At 33.7% G+C, this 15,477-nt stretch overlaps 1 protein-coding gene across 1 annotated transcript in view; it reads right to left on the reverse strand.

Annotated features, from left to right (window-relative positions):
* LOC143072694 (uncharacterized) overlaps window positions 1-15,477 on the reverse strand; it is a 92,103-nt gene that overhangs the window by 47,178 nt on the left and 29,448 nt on the right. Inside the window, exons 31-51 of the mRNA XM_076247767.1 lie at window positions 15,348-15,465; window positions 14,704-14,927; window positions 13,758-14,400; window positions 13,057-13,271; window positions 12,319-12,552; window positions 11,289-11,540; window positions 10,779-10,913; window positions 8,848-9,171; window positions 8,295-8,462; window positions 7,741-7,851; window positions 7,202-7,375; window positions 6,556-6,771; window positions 5,427-5,708; window positions 4,812-5,051; window positions 4,271-4,537; window positions 3,447-3,734; window positions 2,828-3,097; window positions 2,161-2,370; window positions 1,506-1,805; window positions 1,060-1,215; window positions 464-646 (exon numbers count right to left, since the gene is read on the reverse strand). Coding sequence (XP_076103882.1) covers window positions 464-646; window positions 1,060-1,215; window positions 1,506-1,805; window positions 2,161-2,370; window positions 2,828-3,097; window positions 3,447-3,734; window positions 4,271-4,537; window positions 4,812-5,051; window positions 5,427-5,708; window positions 6,556-6,771; window positions 7,202-7,375; window positions 7,741-7,851; window positions 8,295-8,462; window positions 8,848-9,171; window positions 10,779-10,913; window positions 11,289-11,540; window positions 12,319-12,552; window positions 13,057-13,271; window positions 13,758-14,400; window positions 14,704-14,927; window positions 15,348-15,465 — 5,010 coding nt within the window. The remainder of the gene's footprint in view (window positions 1-463; window positions 647-1,059; window positions 1,216-1,505; window positions 1,806-2,160; window positions 2,371-2,827; window positions 3,098-3,446; window positions 3,735-4,270; window positions 4,538-4,811; window positions 5,052-5,426; window positions 5,709-6,555; window positions 6,772-7,201; window positions 7,376-7,740; window positions 7,852-8,294; window positions 8,463-8,847; window positions 9,172-10,778; window positions 10,914-11,288; window positions 11,541-12,318; window positions 12,553-13,056; window positions 13,272-13,757; window positions 14,401-14,703; window positions 14,928-15,347; window positions 15,466-15,477) is intronic.

Genomic DNA, 15,477 nt, shown 5'->3' on the forward strand with positions numbered 1-15,477 from the left:
TATGCCCAAAAATGCCTCTTTTCAATTGGTTTTTGTCAAAAATGAAAGTGGCCGCATCCGTGTTCATCCTTAACCTTTATATATGTTATGTATAATCATAAAATACAACTTACATTTTAATATTAAGGATGAACACGAATGCGGCCACTTTCGTTTTACACGAAAACCGTCTAAACTTTAACTAAAATGCTAGAATTGTGAAGATTTCAGTGATTTAGCATGACTTAATAGTGCTTGTACCCGATATATGTGCATTGTATTGTCAAAAACAGCCCATATTTATGTAACAGAAGCATTCTACTGTTTAATTAATAAATAAAAGTTTACATTTTAACAATTTTGTAAAACTGCTATATTTTGGGGCCAAAAATGGGTCTTACCGGACCTACTCCTTTTGTCCTGCCAATATTGAGTCAAGTTTTATGACAGATAGTCCAGATAATATATTTCTGGAAGTTCATACCTGGTGTACATGGTTTACAATCTGTTACATTTGTATTTCCTGTAGAGTTGGAGAAAGTTCCGATTGGGCAGGCCGTAAATGTTGCTGATCCTTCTGGACAGTAATAACCTGCCGGACACTCGAAAGCTGAAGGATTGGCCTCAGTCTGACCAGGTGGACAATAGTAGCCAGCATCACATAAACCTGTTAAATCATAAAAGTAATTGTTATTCATGTTAACTTTTTTATGATATGGAAAATATACTAAGGAATCAAACAGACCATTTTCTTTTTCCAAATTTTATTGTTAATCACAGTCTTGTGAAAAATAAATTCTATTATCACCATTTTGGGACCTTTTATAGCTGACTATGCGGTATTGACTTTGCTCATTGTTGAAGGCCGTACAGTGTCATTTTGGACTCTTGAGAGTTGTCTAATTGGCAATCATACCACAACTTCTTCTTTTTTTTTATATCTATGTATTTTCAATCAAATTTGAGCACTGAACAATCAAATGTTATGAATTTTAGCTATTGGAAAATAAAAACTGTCTAAGGAAACCAATAAATTGTAAATGGAAAAAATAGCATTAAAAATTCAAATGAATTATTTACCTTTAGGTGTTGAAAGTTCATAATCATCACAATACCATCCTGATGTACAATCAATGGGTGCAGCTGATCCCTCGGGGCAGTAGCTTCCTGGTTGACATTTACCTCCTGTGTAATTAAAGGCTGGACAGGTACACACATCTATATGTGTATAATTACCTGAAAATATAAACATACCTGGCATTAAAATTCAAATAATTCATGTCACAATATTCAGCAATAAATGTATATTGATGGATTCATTTCAGTAACATATTAAACAAAATAGAAATTGTTTTCAGTAGGTTCGTATTTTAAGGAACAAACTCAACTTGGCTCTATCCCCTAAAATTAACTTGTGTTGTGTAAAGAAATATGGTCATCTAAATACTTCTCAAACCTCTTTTGATATAAACAGAAGTACTGTAATGTAAGATTTTCTGATCACCCAAGAAAAATGATTAACTTACCAAGAACAATGGGTTGAGCTTGTGAAGCGCCACCTGTACAGAACCATCCATCACTGCAATTAGCAGTGGGTTGACTGTTACCCTGATTCTCACAATACATTCCTGGTGTACACAGCAGACATGAGGATACAGACTGTTGGGTAGTCAATGGGTTGTATGTTCCTGCCAGACATGGGTATTCAGTACTGTACTGGGTTCCTGCTGGACAATAGTAACCAACAGGGCAAGGGAAGCTGTAGGCATCTGTTGTATTTTCTACACAATAATAACCACTTGGACATTGGTCACATGAAGCTTTACCTAAAATAAAAGTTTTTAGATGGATATAAACTACCAGTAATCATAGATACAATGCTTAATTTTTTTTTCGTGTACAAAAAAAAATAGACAACCTTGTTATATAATTCGTATGATTTTCAACTAGAAAACACATATATAAAACATCAATTTTACCTAAATAAAAAAACCAAACAAACAAGAATCATAATAAAGTAATAGTAAGATATTGGGACAAAAAAGTCATTGTGTTGTCTTCTCTGTGCTAGAAAATTAAACTCTATTGTGCAATCTTTTTAGAAATAAAATCACTTAATACTATTTGTGTCATCAATGCACTGTTTGATGATTGTGAATAATAAAAAATAGAATAGCTTACTAGTAGTAAGTGCATATGTTCCAGCAGTACATGGCAGTGGTATGGCAGATCCTTTGGGACAGTAATGGCCTGTTGGACACTCCGCTCCTGTTCCTTTGTTTGGTGAACTATCAGTGGGTGTAGATGTATCCACACCTGATGTACAATAGTGTCCGGCCAGACATTCACCATCCACATTTGGTGAGCCAGGGGTTCCACAGAAATTACCACCTATAAAAGGTAAAATATTTTATTACAAAAACTTATTTTATATTTTTTTTAGTTTATTTCTCAAAGTTTTTTTGGTATTTAGATAAAAGAAGATGAGGTATAAGTGCCAATGAGACAACTCTACATTCAAGTCACAATTTCTAAGTAAACCATTATAGGTCAAAGTACAGTCTTCAATTTGTTTACTTACATTAACTCTAATATCATATTTATAACTTATATAATATATATATGTCTTGTCATCACTTGATTTCTTTCTGATAGATTTGAAGCAAAAAGATTCAATTCCTTTTCTTCTGTTTTTACTTTTTATCCGTACATACAACTATTATTAATTAAAGTAACCCTCATTAGAAAGTCTTTATAATAATTCACTGCCCAAGACCACCAAAAACGTTCAGGCACAAATAGCAACTTAACAAGTCATAAACAATATCATTTAAATATATAATTTTACCTGTACAAGGTGTACATTCACTCTCCTGTATCAATCCAGTTGTGTTACCAAAAGATCCAGTAGGACAAGGTTGTAGATCTGCTCCTGTTCCTGTAGGACAATAATAGCCCTGAGTACAGATATCAGCTCTATCACGATTTACACAATAATACCCAGCAGGGCAGGTGTAACATGCTGATGCTCCTGTATGGTTCATGTATGTTCCATTACCACATGGGGTTGGCATGGAGGACCCTACTTCACAGTAGTAACCTTCTGGACAAATATCTCCTACAATATACATCAAAAGTGGTAAAAAATTATAATTATTGAGCATGAATTTACAATTTATCAAAATTTTCATTACAGTTGTTGTATTTTCAAATTTTACTCAGAGTAAGTAATAAATGCAATGGGAAAGAATCTCTCTCTTTATAAAAATAGATATCATTGTTACTGTCACTCAAAGGGGTAACAAAACTATTAAAAAAAAATGTACTTAAGAAAACCCAATATGAAAAGATAATGTGGGACTTGGTTTACTATTCGTTATCTTAATAAGAACAGTAATCATAAAATTGCGAAAACTAAGGTATTAGTTTGAGTTTTAAAAATATATTCTTTTTGGTCATAAACATACCTGTTGTCCCATCAGTTGGTGCTGAGATGTTGGCTCTGAGTGTACAATAATATCCAGCATCACACATATTTGTAACAACAGTTTTCCCAGTTGTCTCACAATAATACCCAGGACTACAATGGATACAGTCATCTTCCATTCCCATACCAGTCTCGTTCAGGAAGGTACCAGAAGGACAGGGAACTGGAGTGGATGTTCCCTCTGGACAGTAGTTTCCAGCTGGACAATAATCTCCAAAGGTTTTATTGACTGGTGCTATTTCTTCTGATCCTAAAGTGCAGTAATGTCCTGAAACACAAAATCAAATTCTTGAAAGATTAATATATCTCTGCATAATTTTATGTAACTAGGTCTTGTTTTTTTCACTGTGTTTTTAATTCTAAGTTTAACAACATATCTATTGCCATAAATTTGAAATTTGGTATCTGAGGTTTTAATAGAGATTTTCAACTGGTTTAAGATAGTCCATTAACAAATTGAACATTAAGGTTAATGTCAAAGTTTCATAGATTTGGTTGGTGTAGGTGAACTTCAAAATTAAACGTTTAATGGAGCTCAAATTTCCTACAAGCTTATTTGCAAACTGAGGCAACACAGCAAAATCAAATATCCACAAAAAGTACAATTTTCCTCAATCCATCAATAATTGGTATCCATGAAAATCCACAGTATATCATTTGAATGATGACCAGTTTGTCCCTGTGTGTGTAGAGCAGCTGTTTTTAACTCCTACACAACTTGGTTACATATTTTTAAAAATAAATATGTACATTAATACATATTTATATATAAAAAATAAATATAATTGTAATGTAACTGGTTACCTGCTGAGCAGAGTCCACTTTCTGCTGTTAGTCCTGTAGTTCCACAATAATATGCTGGTGTACAGTCAGTACACGTAGTGCTGTTAGTCAGTCCTAGTGTGTTACTGAATGTTCCCCTTGGACATCCCACACCTGTGATACTACCTGCCTCGCAGTACCGGCCTGCAGGACAGATATTACCTGTAGTACCATCAGTGGGTGTGGCCAACTCTGCTGACAAGGTACAGAAATAGCCAGGGGCACACACATCAGTTGGTTGGGTGTTACCTGTAGGTATAGAAGAATAGCCATCATGATTAACTGAAAACAAAACTTCCACGAGGAAGAAAATTTATCAAATCAAAATTTATAAACCATCGTCCAATTATCATTTTTTTTTCAAATGCCTGACAATTGCATCATTAAAGACTGATTTTTATGTCAATATTAAAACTGCTATATTTTCATACACTGCTCCTGTGATTCATTACAGAAATATTTTTACAAGAAAAAACATTTAGGTATAACTATCAAACAACTTTTGTTGAAAGATCAACTGTACCTTCTCCACTGCAGTAATATCCAGGATCACATGGGGTACATTGTGTGTAGTTGTTCAGACTGGTCTTGTTACTGTAGGTTCCAGCAGGACATAAGAACTCCTTCTCTTCCTTGGTACCCTCAGGACAGTATGATCCTCCTGGACAGGGGGTGGGAACCGAAACACCTCTATAACTCCTGTATCTGTTTGTGTAGTTTCCACTTGTTGTTACGTTGGCAGCATCTAACACTTCATAATCACCTGTAAAAATCAATTATACATTATACCCAGATCTTTATAAGTATCATAACATAAAACTGCAAACTCACAAACATAAACTAACTAAAGAAAAATCAGCTATTAATTTGCATTGAACTTAATGTCTTCTAGGGACTCTTCCAGACAAAGACTACTGAAGAGAGGGTTTTGGAGGGAGTGTTTAATTTCCCAAATCCTATTCTATTTCAACAGAAAATAAAATTGAAACTGCATGTATATTTGTTAGCCATTATTAAATTACTATCTCAAATATCAAGTCTTGCACAGATATTTCACTATACATGAAGTATTATTTATCCCTGTATGGGTAAACTGTCTACATGTACAAATCTCTATTATAACGGATCTTCTACTAACCGAAAGCTTTACAGTAAGATCCAGCAGGACAAATATCACATGTGCTCTGTTTCCAATGTGGCTGATAATATCCAGATGGACAGCCAGTCTCGTTGTGGCTTCCTATTTCACAGAAATGGCCTGGACTACAACCATATGTGGTAGGCTGAGGAGATTCTTGACCCTCTGGACAGTAATATCCAGCATGACAATCCCCTGTTGGTGTGGGCAGTCCATATTGTTGACAGTATTGACCAGCTGTGCATGGTAAACAGTCCGAAATATTCACATTTCCTAAGCGATCTGAAAAAAATCAAGCAAAATATTTAAGTTGATGTGATCACATGTTCACTGTAAACTACTTTAAGGGCATACGGTACAGTTACAAGAGAGGTAATGACATTGCTAACGTAAAATGTTAGTTTCGCGACGTCAAACTATGACATATCGGGGAAAAGATGCATTTTCGACTGATTTTTAACATTCAAACTGATTTAATTTGAAAACGAGTGCATGGACCCCTATTTTTTAAAATAACAGTTCGTTTCATTTTGCAGGGAGATTATGTGGACCGAATTTTATAAAACTGTAAATAGTCCAATTTTTTTTAATTTTGTATAAATATACAGCAAAAAATTACGTTTTTTACTCAATTCATGACCATTTGATAAATATGAGTTATTTCTGAATAAAAAATGCATAAACTTTTAGGATACTTATAAAAAAACAGAAATTACAAATTATTTAACAAAAAACAATTTGTGTTTATCTTTTAAAACAAAAAAGTTATGTCTTTCTTTCAAAAGGGAAAATACGGCCACAAATCCGAATTTTGAGCAAATATACAAATATGGAAATTTTCATCAAACTGTAAATACAGGATCAAAACTGTATCATATGCCCTTAAAGTAGTTTAACATACTATGGGAACGAAAGACAGACCAAAGGATGGATATAGACAGGAAAACATAACCCATAACATTGGAGATTGGGTATAAAAATATGCTTTGTATAAAAATATGCTTTTTCATTGAAAAAAATTATAACATCCAAGCATTTTTCAAACCATAAAAGCTATTGGTAAATTTTTCAATACTCTTTTCACCTTCAAAATCATTTTTTTTCTAAACTCTCTTCTGGGTTAAATTACCTGAGTAAGTTCCTGGAGCACATGCTTCCTGTACAGTGGTGCCCTCTGGACAATAATATCCCATGTCACATTGTGCTGGGTTAGGTATACTAGCAGTACCATTACAGAAATATCCAGCTGTACATAAACCTGTGGGTGTGTCTAATCCTGATGTCTCACAATACTGTCCTAATGTACAGGTCAGTGGCTTGTCTGTTCCAGCTGGACAATAATATCCTGAGAAAAAAAAATTCAAAATGTTTTTGACGGTTGATTCTTTAGAAGAGGAATGATCGCATTGAAGAGAACAGTAGCATAAATTTATCATTTTCTTAATAATGGTTTAATAATTATCTCTTTCAAACTTGCTATTATTAGTAAGTCCAAACATTTTACAAATTAAAATATTCAAATTGTGCAATCTAGTATGAAGCAGGACATTTTTTTTTCTTTTAAGTGATATAACTGTAGCTAGGAATTTTTTTCTCTTGCTTCATTTCAGCAATCAAAGGTTTTTGAAGCTACCTTTTTTAAGCATCACATTATTTTGTTTTAAAGAAAATCCACCATACATAATATTTCAAAACAGCTTGATATTAAAAGCCTTTCAAGCTGTTTTTTTTTTAAATTGGCAAAAGAGAATGGTTATAAATAATACTGTTCTAACCTGGATCACAGACACCTCCTGTTTCATTCAATGAGTAGATAGGACATGACAATGCACTTGTAGAGTTGACATATGTTGTGGGTTTGTCACTGTAAGCACCTCCAGAACAGTACCAGCCAGCAGCACATGTTCCTGTTGGTACAGCCAAAGCATCTCCAGCACAGTACATACCAGCTAAAAATAAACACAATCAGGAATATGAGTACTATTTATTAAAAATTTTGGTGCATGATATTTTGGTATTGATTTTCAACCTGATGCTATCATAAATTAATCGCAAATGAATAAGCATAATTGGTGAAAAAAATGAAAATCAAATAAAGAAAATATTTTGAACTAAGATGAAACATTTTTCTTTAAATCATAAGCAATATCATAAATAAACCTAATGAAGTATTTACAATTGCATTATGTTTTCAAGATATATACCATACAAATTCTAATTAATATAATTTAGATTTCTTATTTTAAATTTAAATTTCATTTTTAAATTTTTGACCGTCTGCTTCAGATGGACTGAATTCAATGTTTATACATACCTGTACAGGGGAGACAATCAAACTGGTCATCTGCTCCAGTCCTGTTATTGTAAGTTCCTGCTGGACACTCATATTGTAGTGACCATTCTGTGCCAGATGGACAATAGGCACCTTAAAAAAGAAAATTTGTATCATTTAATAAACAAATGTAATGTGAAAACCTTTGAACTTCATGGTTGAATTAGATATATATAACTGAATCTGATATCCTTATATACCCTTTTTACATTCTTTTTTTTTATTAGTTATTCATTTACTTATTTCAATCACAACATGCCTTTCTAACAGATTACTTCACATAGAATGTCCCTGAAAGACCAGTAATTTGCATACATATTGATGAACATTTTTTTATAAGTAATTATATTTCACCTTTCTGTAATTATACTTTAAAGTTGAACAATGAAGTGTAATTTATCTGATATTGAAATAATTAATTGTATTTTCCTCCATCATACATTTGAAACAATTCTTAAGATCTATCTCAACCTTTCACAAAGATAAAGCTTCCAACATGCCAAAAAATCTCACTAAAACAAGATTATCTCCCTTACCTGTAGGGCATGGTGTTGACAGATAGGTTGTTGAATTAGCTAGACAATAATATCCTTGTACACATGTCTTACAAGAGGACTGATGAGTCAGATCTTGGTAAGTTCCAGCAGCACAACCGATGGGATCAGTTGTATTCTGTGGGCAGTAATGACCTTCAGGACAACCTCCTGTAAACATAAGTAACATAGTGACAATGTAATAATTTTAAGTATGAAGATGTTATAACATTTTTACAATACCAGATTTGACGCTGTATATATGATTGAAATCTGATGTCTTTGGGACATATGGCTGTCATTGGACTTGAACAAAGAAAAACATTTAATCTGTAAATTTAATCAACATTTTTTTTCAAATGGTCATAAAAAGATTCAAGTTTAAACAATTTTTGTTGAAGATCTTGAGAAAACTTTTCTATTTTGGTGCTTCTTTGATACATTTTTCACATCAATAAAGGAATAATTCTTCAAAATTCCCAAAATAACATATTTCAGCATACAGGAATTAAAAAATTTGACAATCTATTCACTGTTTTTCAAATTAGTACATTACCTCCAAATCCTGTATTATTATTATTAGGAGCAGCTGTGTTTACTCCATTCTGACAGTAGTAACCTGGTGCACATGGACCCGCCACAGCATATAGTCCAGGTATATCACAATAATATCCACCGTCACACTGTGTACATTCAGAATCGGCTAACAACATTTCTGTCGGATTGTATGTTCCTGATGGACACAGCTGCTGATCGAATCCAGTACCACCAGGGCAGTATCGACCAACAGGACATGGATCTGCTCTTACTTTGTTGACACAGTAATATCTTGCAGGACAAGTGTCACAAACACTAGCCTGTGTATGGTTCATGTACGTTCCTAAAATAAAATAACAATTTTAACCTCTATTTACAGCTGAAATATCATGCAAGTATAGCAGCAAAGGGGGAAGTGCAACTACAGTGTAACCTGCCTTATCTGAAACCTGAGTATTCCAACATCCTGCTTTAACTGACACATTTTTCTGGTCCCAAAATATGCCTTTCCTTGCATAAATATCTGAGTATTCCGACACCCTGTTTATTCCAACATTTTTTTCTGGTCCCCCATTATGTCGGATTACACAGGTTCCACTGTATCTAAAAAAATATTTTTTAAACCTTAGATACTGCAATATCCCATCATAATTTCTTTATATTTGATCCATATCATTACACTTAATCCTAAAAGCCAAATGCTAAACAGAGAACAAGCAGAGTTTTGGTTTGACCAAGTAAGACATCAAACATGCAACTTCCCACACTAAAATAAAATTAAATTCAAAACTTGAAACTTATTTCAAGAATTATTATGTCACCCGATCGACAATGTCGGGTGACATATTGCTTTTCCTCTATTATTATTATTTTTCTTCCACCTAATTTTGTCCGGCAGTTTTCTCAGAGCCAAAGGAACCAATCTGAATGATAGTGCACTATAACAAGGAACCCTGACTTACCAGTTGCAGTGCAACTTTGGAACTAAAAAATGGCTGCCATCACCATGGAAACGGAAAAATGGTGAAAAAATATAATTTTGGAGTTAGGTGAATTGTTTGAGAATGCTTAACCTTAAAATCTTTAGATTTTAATACAATGTAGGTGCCCACTATATACTGCTTTGGGATGATTTTGGCAATCATTGGAACTGCTATGTTGCCATGGATACTACACCAAAAATTTCCAAAATATGGAAATGCTCCAAATTTTATAAAACTTCCCAGTAACGATGAGCAACATTGTAAGATGTGGAATTGGGCGTTGGAATTTTGAAAATGTCTGCCGTTACCATGGAAACAATGCAAAACAGTCGAAAAACCTTAAAGTGGCAATAACTTTCTTAATATGGTATGTCAAATGGATCGAAACTTTGATGGTATGGTCCCTCCCATGTACCAATGTGGTATATGCCATTAAATTTTAGGAATGGTCTCTGTTGCCATAGGAACCTTCACAAATGTCAAAAATTTCAAAAATTTCAAAATGCTTCAAAATTGATGAAACTTGATATTATTGTTACCTGACAAGTAAAGATGAGACTTTTGACTTTGAAATTTTCAAAATGGCTGCCGTTGCCATGGAAACAGCAGAAATGTAAATTTTTAAAAATGCCCTGAATGTACTGAAAATTTACAGAAAGATGTATTGCCATGCATATATGTGCATTCATTGTTAAACAATTTTGAAATGGCTGCCGCTTAGTGGCAATTGGGGGAAGGGTGACATCCGCTATTGCTTGCAATGGCAATTCTAGTTATTTTTCTTATTTTAACATTCTTTTAATTTGGATAAATATCCCAAAATCAAAATAAAAGTTACGAATAATTTCAGGGTAAATTTCTAATAGTTCTTCCTATCTAATTAAACTAGGTAAACATTACAAATTTCTAATAAAAATCAATCAATTGAAGAAAGTACCATTACTACATTATACTACAGAAGTCTTACCATCGGGACAATCTTTAGGATAATCTGTTCCTACTGGACAGTATGTTCCTGATGGACATACATCTCCTGTTACTCCATCAGTTGGGGCACTTGTGTTTGCAGCTCCAGAACAATAAAATCCTTGGTCACAATCAGCTATAAAATAAAAAAAAAAAATCATAACTAGTTATTAGATCTTAGATGATTATTGATAAATATAAAAATTTACAAATCAAATAAAAATACAATAATTCATTATAATATGAAACTAAATTAGTTTTGACCCTTTCATGGATTCTACTGGTACTTTAAATTTTCATCATTTGCAAGCTTTTTTCGATTTGTTAAATAGCAGAGTAATTCCTTGTATTTTAATCTGTCTAATATTAACTTTAAAAAAGTATAATGAGGTTTTCCTAGAAATTTTATAGAGAAATACATGCATGTCTTTCTCTTATCAGCTTTTGTGTCTGTAAAAATATTCAGAATGCTGTTTTAATAATCAAATAGAATTAAAAACTTTATAAATACCTGTAACATTTGTTAATCCTTCTGTTTCACAATAATTCCCTGGTGAGCAGTCAATACAATCTCCAACTGCTGATCTGCCTGTGTCTGCAAGGAATGTTCCTCGGGGGCAAGGGACAGGATCCCCTGTGCCTGTAGGACAGTAGTGGCCGGCAGTGCAATAATCTCCATAAGTCTGACTGATAGGACTCTGGTCAATGGTTCCCTCGAGACAATAATGGCCAGCATTACAATCTCCAGCAGGGGAAGTCAAACCTACAGGACAAAAATATATAATTTGTGTTTTACTATAAAAAGGAAAAAATGTACTAACTCTAAGGTTGTAAATTGGTTAATTTGAAAATATTAATCAACAACAAACGTTATTTTTAATGAAAACATAGCTATGTGATGATATCATATATATTATTATTTATAAAAATAAAATTAATTGATCTATTATTATTTAGCCTTTGTCATTAACTTTTAATCACAAGTTAACAAAATATTACTAAAACAAGAATGTGTCCTCAGTACACGAATGCCCCACTCGCACTATATTTTCTATGTTCAGTGGACCGTGAAATTGGGGTAAAATCTCTAATTTGGCATTAAAATTAGAAAGATCATATCATAGGGAACAAGTGTACCAAGTTTGAAGTCGATTGGACTTCAACTTCATCAAAAACTACCTCGACCAAAAACTTTAACCTGAAGCGGGACAGACGGACGAACGGACGAACGGACGAACGAACGGACGAACGGACGCACAGACCAGAAAACATAATGCCCCTCTACTATTGTAGGTGGGGCATAATAAAAAGTCAATTCAAAATAAAAATGATGAAAATTTAATCTTACTATATTTTCATCATTTTTTCATCCTGCATCATGAAAACATTTCAGTAAGTAGTTTAAATGAATACTATAATTTAATTATAACAAAAATTATGAAGGCTCTCCCTTATAAACCAAAGTCTTATATTACATATTTTATCACATCTTTTACAAGAATTTCTTGGTGTTATTTTCTATCATATGACTAACACATTACCTTCAACATTGCAATATTTTCCTGGAGTACATTTCTCACATGAGGAGCTGTTGTGTAGACCTTCTGTATTACTAAACGTTCCTAATGGACATTTGGTGCCTTGTCCTGAACCTGCAGGACAGTAATGACCAATTGGACATATAAAACCAGTCACGCCATCTACTGGTGATGAGCTGTTAGACCCGCTAACACATACATAACCAGCATCACATAGGTCAGTTGGCTCTGTCAATCCTGGAAGATATAAAGTGTTTATTTTACAGTTCTATAATATCAAACAATTTCTTTCAGCATTCTACCAAAATGACAAATTAGGTCATAATAATACAAACTGATTATTTCGAAACAAAATAGGGTAAGATTTCCTTGAAATGTTGTAGAATGTTTGCTTGCAAAAACGAAGTACAGAAAAGTTGTTCTATGAATGAATTTACTTAACATCTCTAATGTTTTAACATTGTAAAATTCAATTTCAAACCATGAAATTGCCAAATATAAATGGATGGATATCTCAAAATTATGACCTTTTACAGCCAACTACAAGGTTTGGGTTTTTCTCATAGTCGAAGGCAGTACAGTGACCTAAAACTGCTTTTATCTTCTTCATTTGAACTTTGGATTTTAGTCTCATTAGCAATCATCTCCTATTTTTATATTACGTTTATATTTTATATAAGATTATCGTAACTTTTTGAAGTACAGAGAAATGCATTCTTGCATCAACTTATATAAACCTACCGTAACTAGCACAATAAGACCCTGCAGTACAGGCCAAACATTGGTTTTCCATTTCTAGATTTGTGATGTTATTAAATGTTCCAGGTGGGCATGGGTAGGTATACTGACTGGTTGTGTTGACTGGGCAATAGTATCCCTTGGGGCAGTCTGATGGTGTTATTACCCCTGTACTGTTCACACCTAGATCAGCAGCTGCTTCAACAGGGTCACAGTATCTGAAGGTAAATAAAAAGCATGCATTATAAATATTACATATTGCAATTCCTATCCCTTTCCCTTTTCCACCCTTTTTACAATGCAAGGTACGAAAGGAAAAAAACCCTGACAATAACATACTTATACCTGCTTCCACGTATGATCTCTGGTGGATATTTTTCTTATTGGCAATCATACCATACTACATTATTTTTTCAATATCTTACAGTTAAAATGTGTCTTCAGTGTAATAATATCCCTACTTTAGGACCCAACAAATTAATAAAGAAATATATACAAAAATGATAAAGAAAAGAGAAATTGGGTGCTAAAATATGTAGAAAAGAGAATAATGGACAAAATAAATAATGAATATGGAAAATAGCCTAAAAATACAGAAGTCAAGGACCCCCAATGCTCACATACAATACTGTCCCTCCAACATTTCAGATTCTTTTTCTTCTGCATGAAAATGAAGTTATTAAAGAAAAAAATGAACAACTTACCTTCCAGCAGGACATCCTTTACAATCTGACATGGTCTGTTCATCTTGATATGATCCAGCATTACAAGGAACAGGTTGACCAGTACCTCCAGGACAATAGTGACCCATGGTGCAGTTATATGTTGCAGGTGTTGCTGTCTGTTGACCAGCTGGACAGTAGAATCCTGCAGTGCATGGTCCAGTATAAATAATGTTTCCTGTTCCTTCGCAGTAAAATCCTGGTGGACAGTCATTGCAATCACTCAATAAAGTATTCTTCACAGCATTAGAACTGGTTCCAGATGGACAAGGTGTGGGAGTAGCGGAACCAGATTGACAGTAATGGCCGACTGGGCATTCTTTATCTGAAGGATCTCGTTGGATGTCACTTCCATTACAGTAGTAACCTGGATCACAATCACCTTCTGGTTGTGTCAGTCCGTACAGACTACAGTATTTTCCTCCATCACATGGTACTGGGTAGTTGGATCCTGATGGACAATAGGTACCTGGCCAACATCTTCCTCCTGTATAATTCATAGCGGGACAGGTACAGTCAGACAAGTTAGTTCCATTACTGATGACAGATGGTGCAGCCATATCAGATCCACTAGTGCAGTACCAACCAGCAGTACAGTTACCAGTAGGTTCCGCAAGACCATCAGCTACAAATAAAGGTTATAATCAAGATTATTTGATATGAAATATTACAAGGCATAATAAATGATTGCACTTACAACAGCTCAATTCTTTCTGTATTTTTGAGAGAATAACTTTAACTTCAATATATTTATTTTAAAATTTTATTATGTGTTAATCAATATCTTGAGATTTAACGCATTGCAAAGGACTGTCACAATTTTGGTATTTTAAAATAGAAATAATAGTGAGGACAAGCAGATTTTCAGCAAGGACCACTTGGAGGGGGGAAAATTGAGAACTCTGTAACATTATATAAGCAGACTTACTTTGGCAGTATTGTCCTGGTGGACAGTCGAGACAATCTTCTGCTTCATCACTCTGGTTAACTGGGTTGTATGTTCCCTTTGGACATGGATTTTCATATGGATCAGTAGTTCCGGCTGGACAGTAGTATCCCATTGGACAAACTTGTTGTGAAAAGTCTGTTGAATTCTCTACACAATAGTAACCAGCTGGACATGGTGTACATGTGAATTGACCTGGGCTGTCGCTGTAAACAAATTAAATATGTTTTATGTATTTCAAAATTTTTTTTTTACATTGTTTGTGGAGGCCAATCAAATTTAAAAGAAAAGAGCAAAAACTTTGTTACTTACAGAAACCAGTAAAAAGATCAGGTGACTCCAGTTGGACAGGCATGTTCATCATATAACAAAATTTGGATTGTCTAGCTCTTAAACTACCTGAACTTTTAATTTTTACAATAACTTTTTGCTGAAGCACAAGATTAAAACTTTGTTTGTGCATAACTGAACTTTTATACTTTTTATATAAAGCTTAATTTTAAGAGTTTACACTAGAGATGAAAACAGTCCTCAAAGAATTTATCAACAGGAGAATTTGACTTCTCAATGAAATCCCTTTTTGTTTGATCAATTTTTAAGAAACAAACCAATCATATAAAACTTACCTGTATGTGCCAGGTGAACATTTAGTAGGTAGTGTAGATCCAGCTACACAGAAATGACCTTCAGGACAAATGCCACCAATACCAGTATGTGTACCTGTTGGAGTGGACATATCAACACCTGAAAAACAAA

Source organism: Mytilus galloprovincialis, chromosome 4 (genome assembly GCF_965363235.1).
Source record: "Mytilus galloprovincialis chromosome 4, xbMytGall1.hap1.1, whole genome shotgun sequence".
NCBI classification, from domain to species: Eukaryota; Metazoa; Mollusca; class Bivalvia; order Mytilida; family Mytilidae; genus Mytilus; species Mytilus galloprovincialis.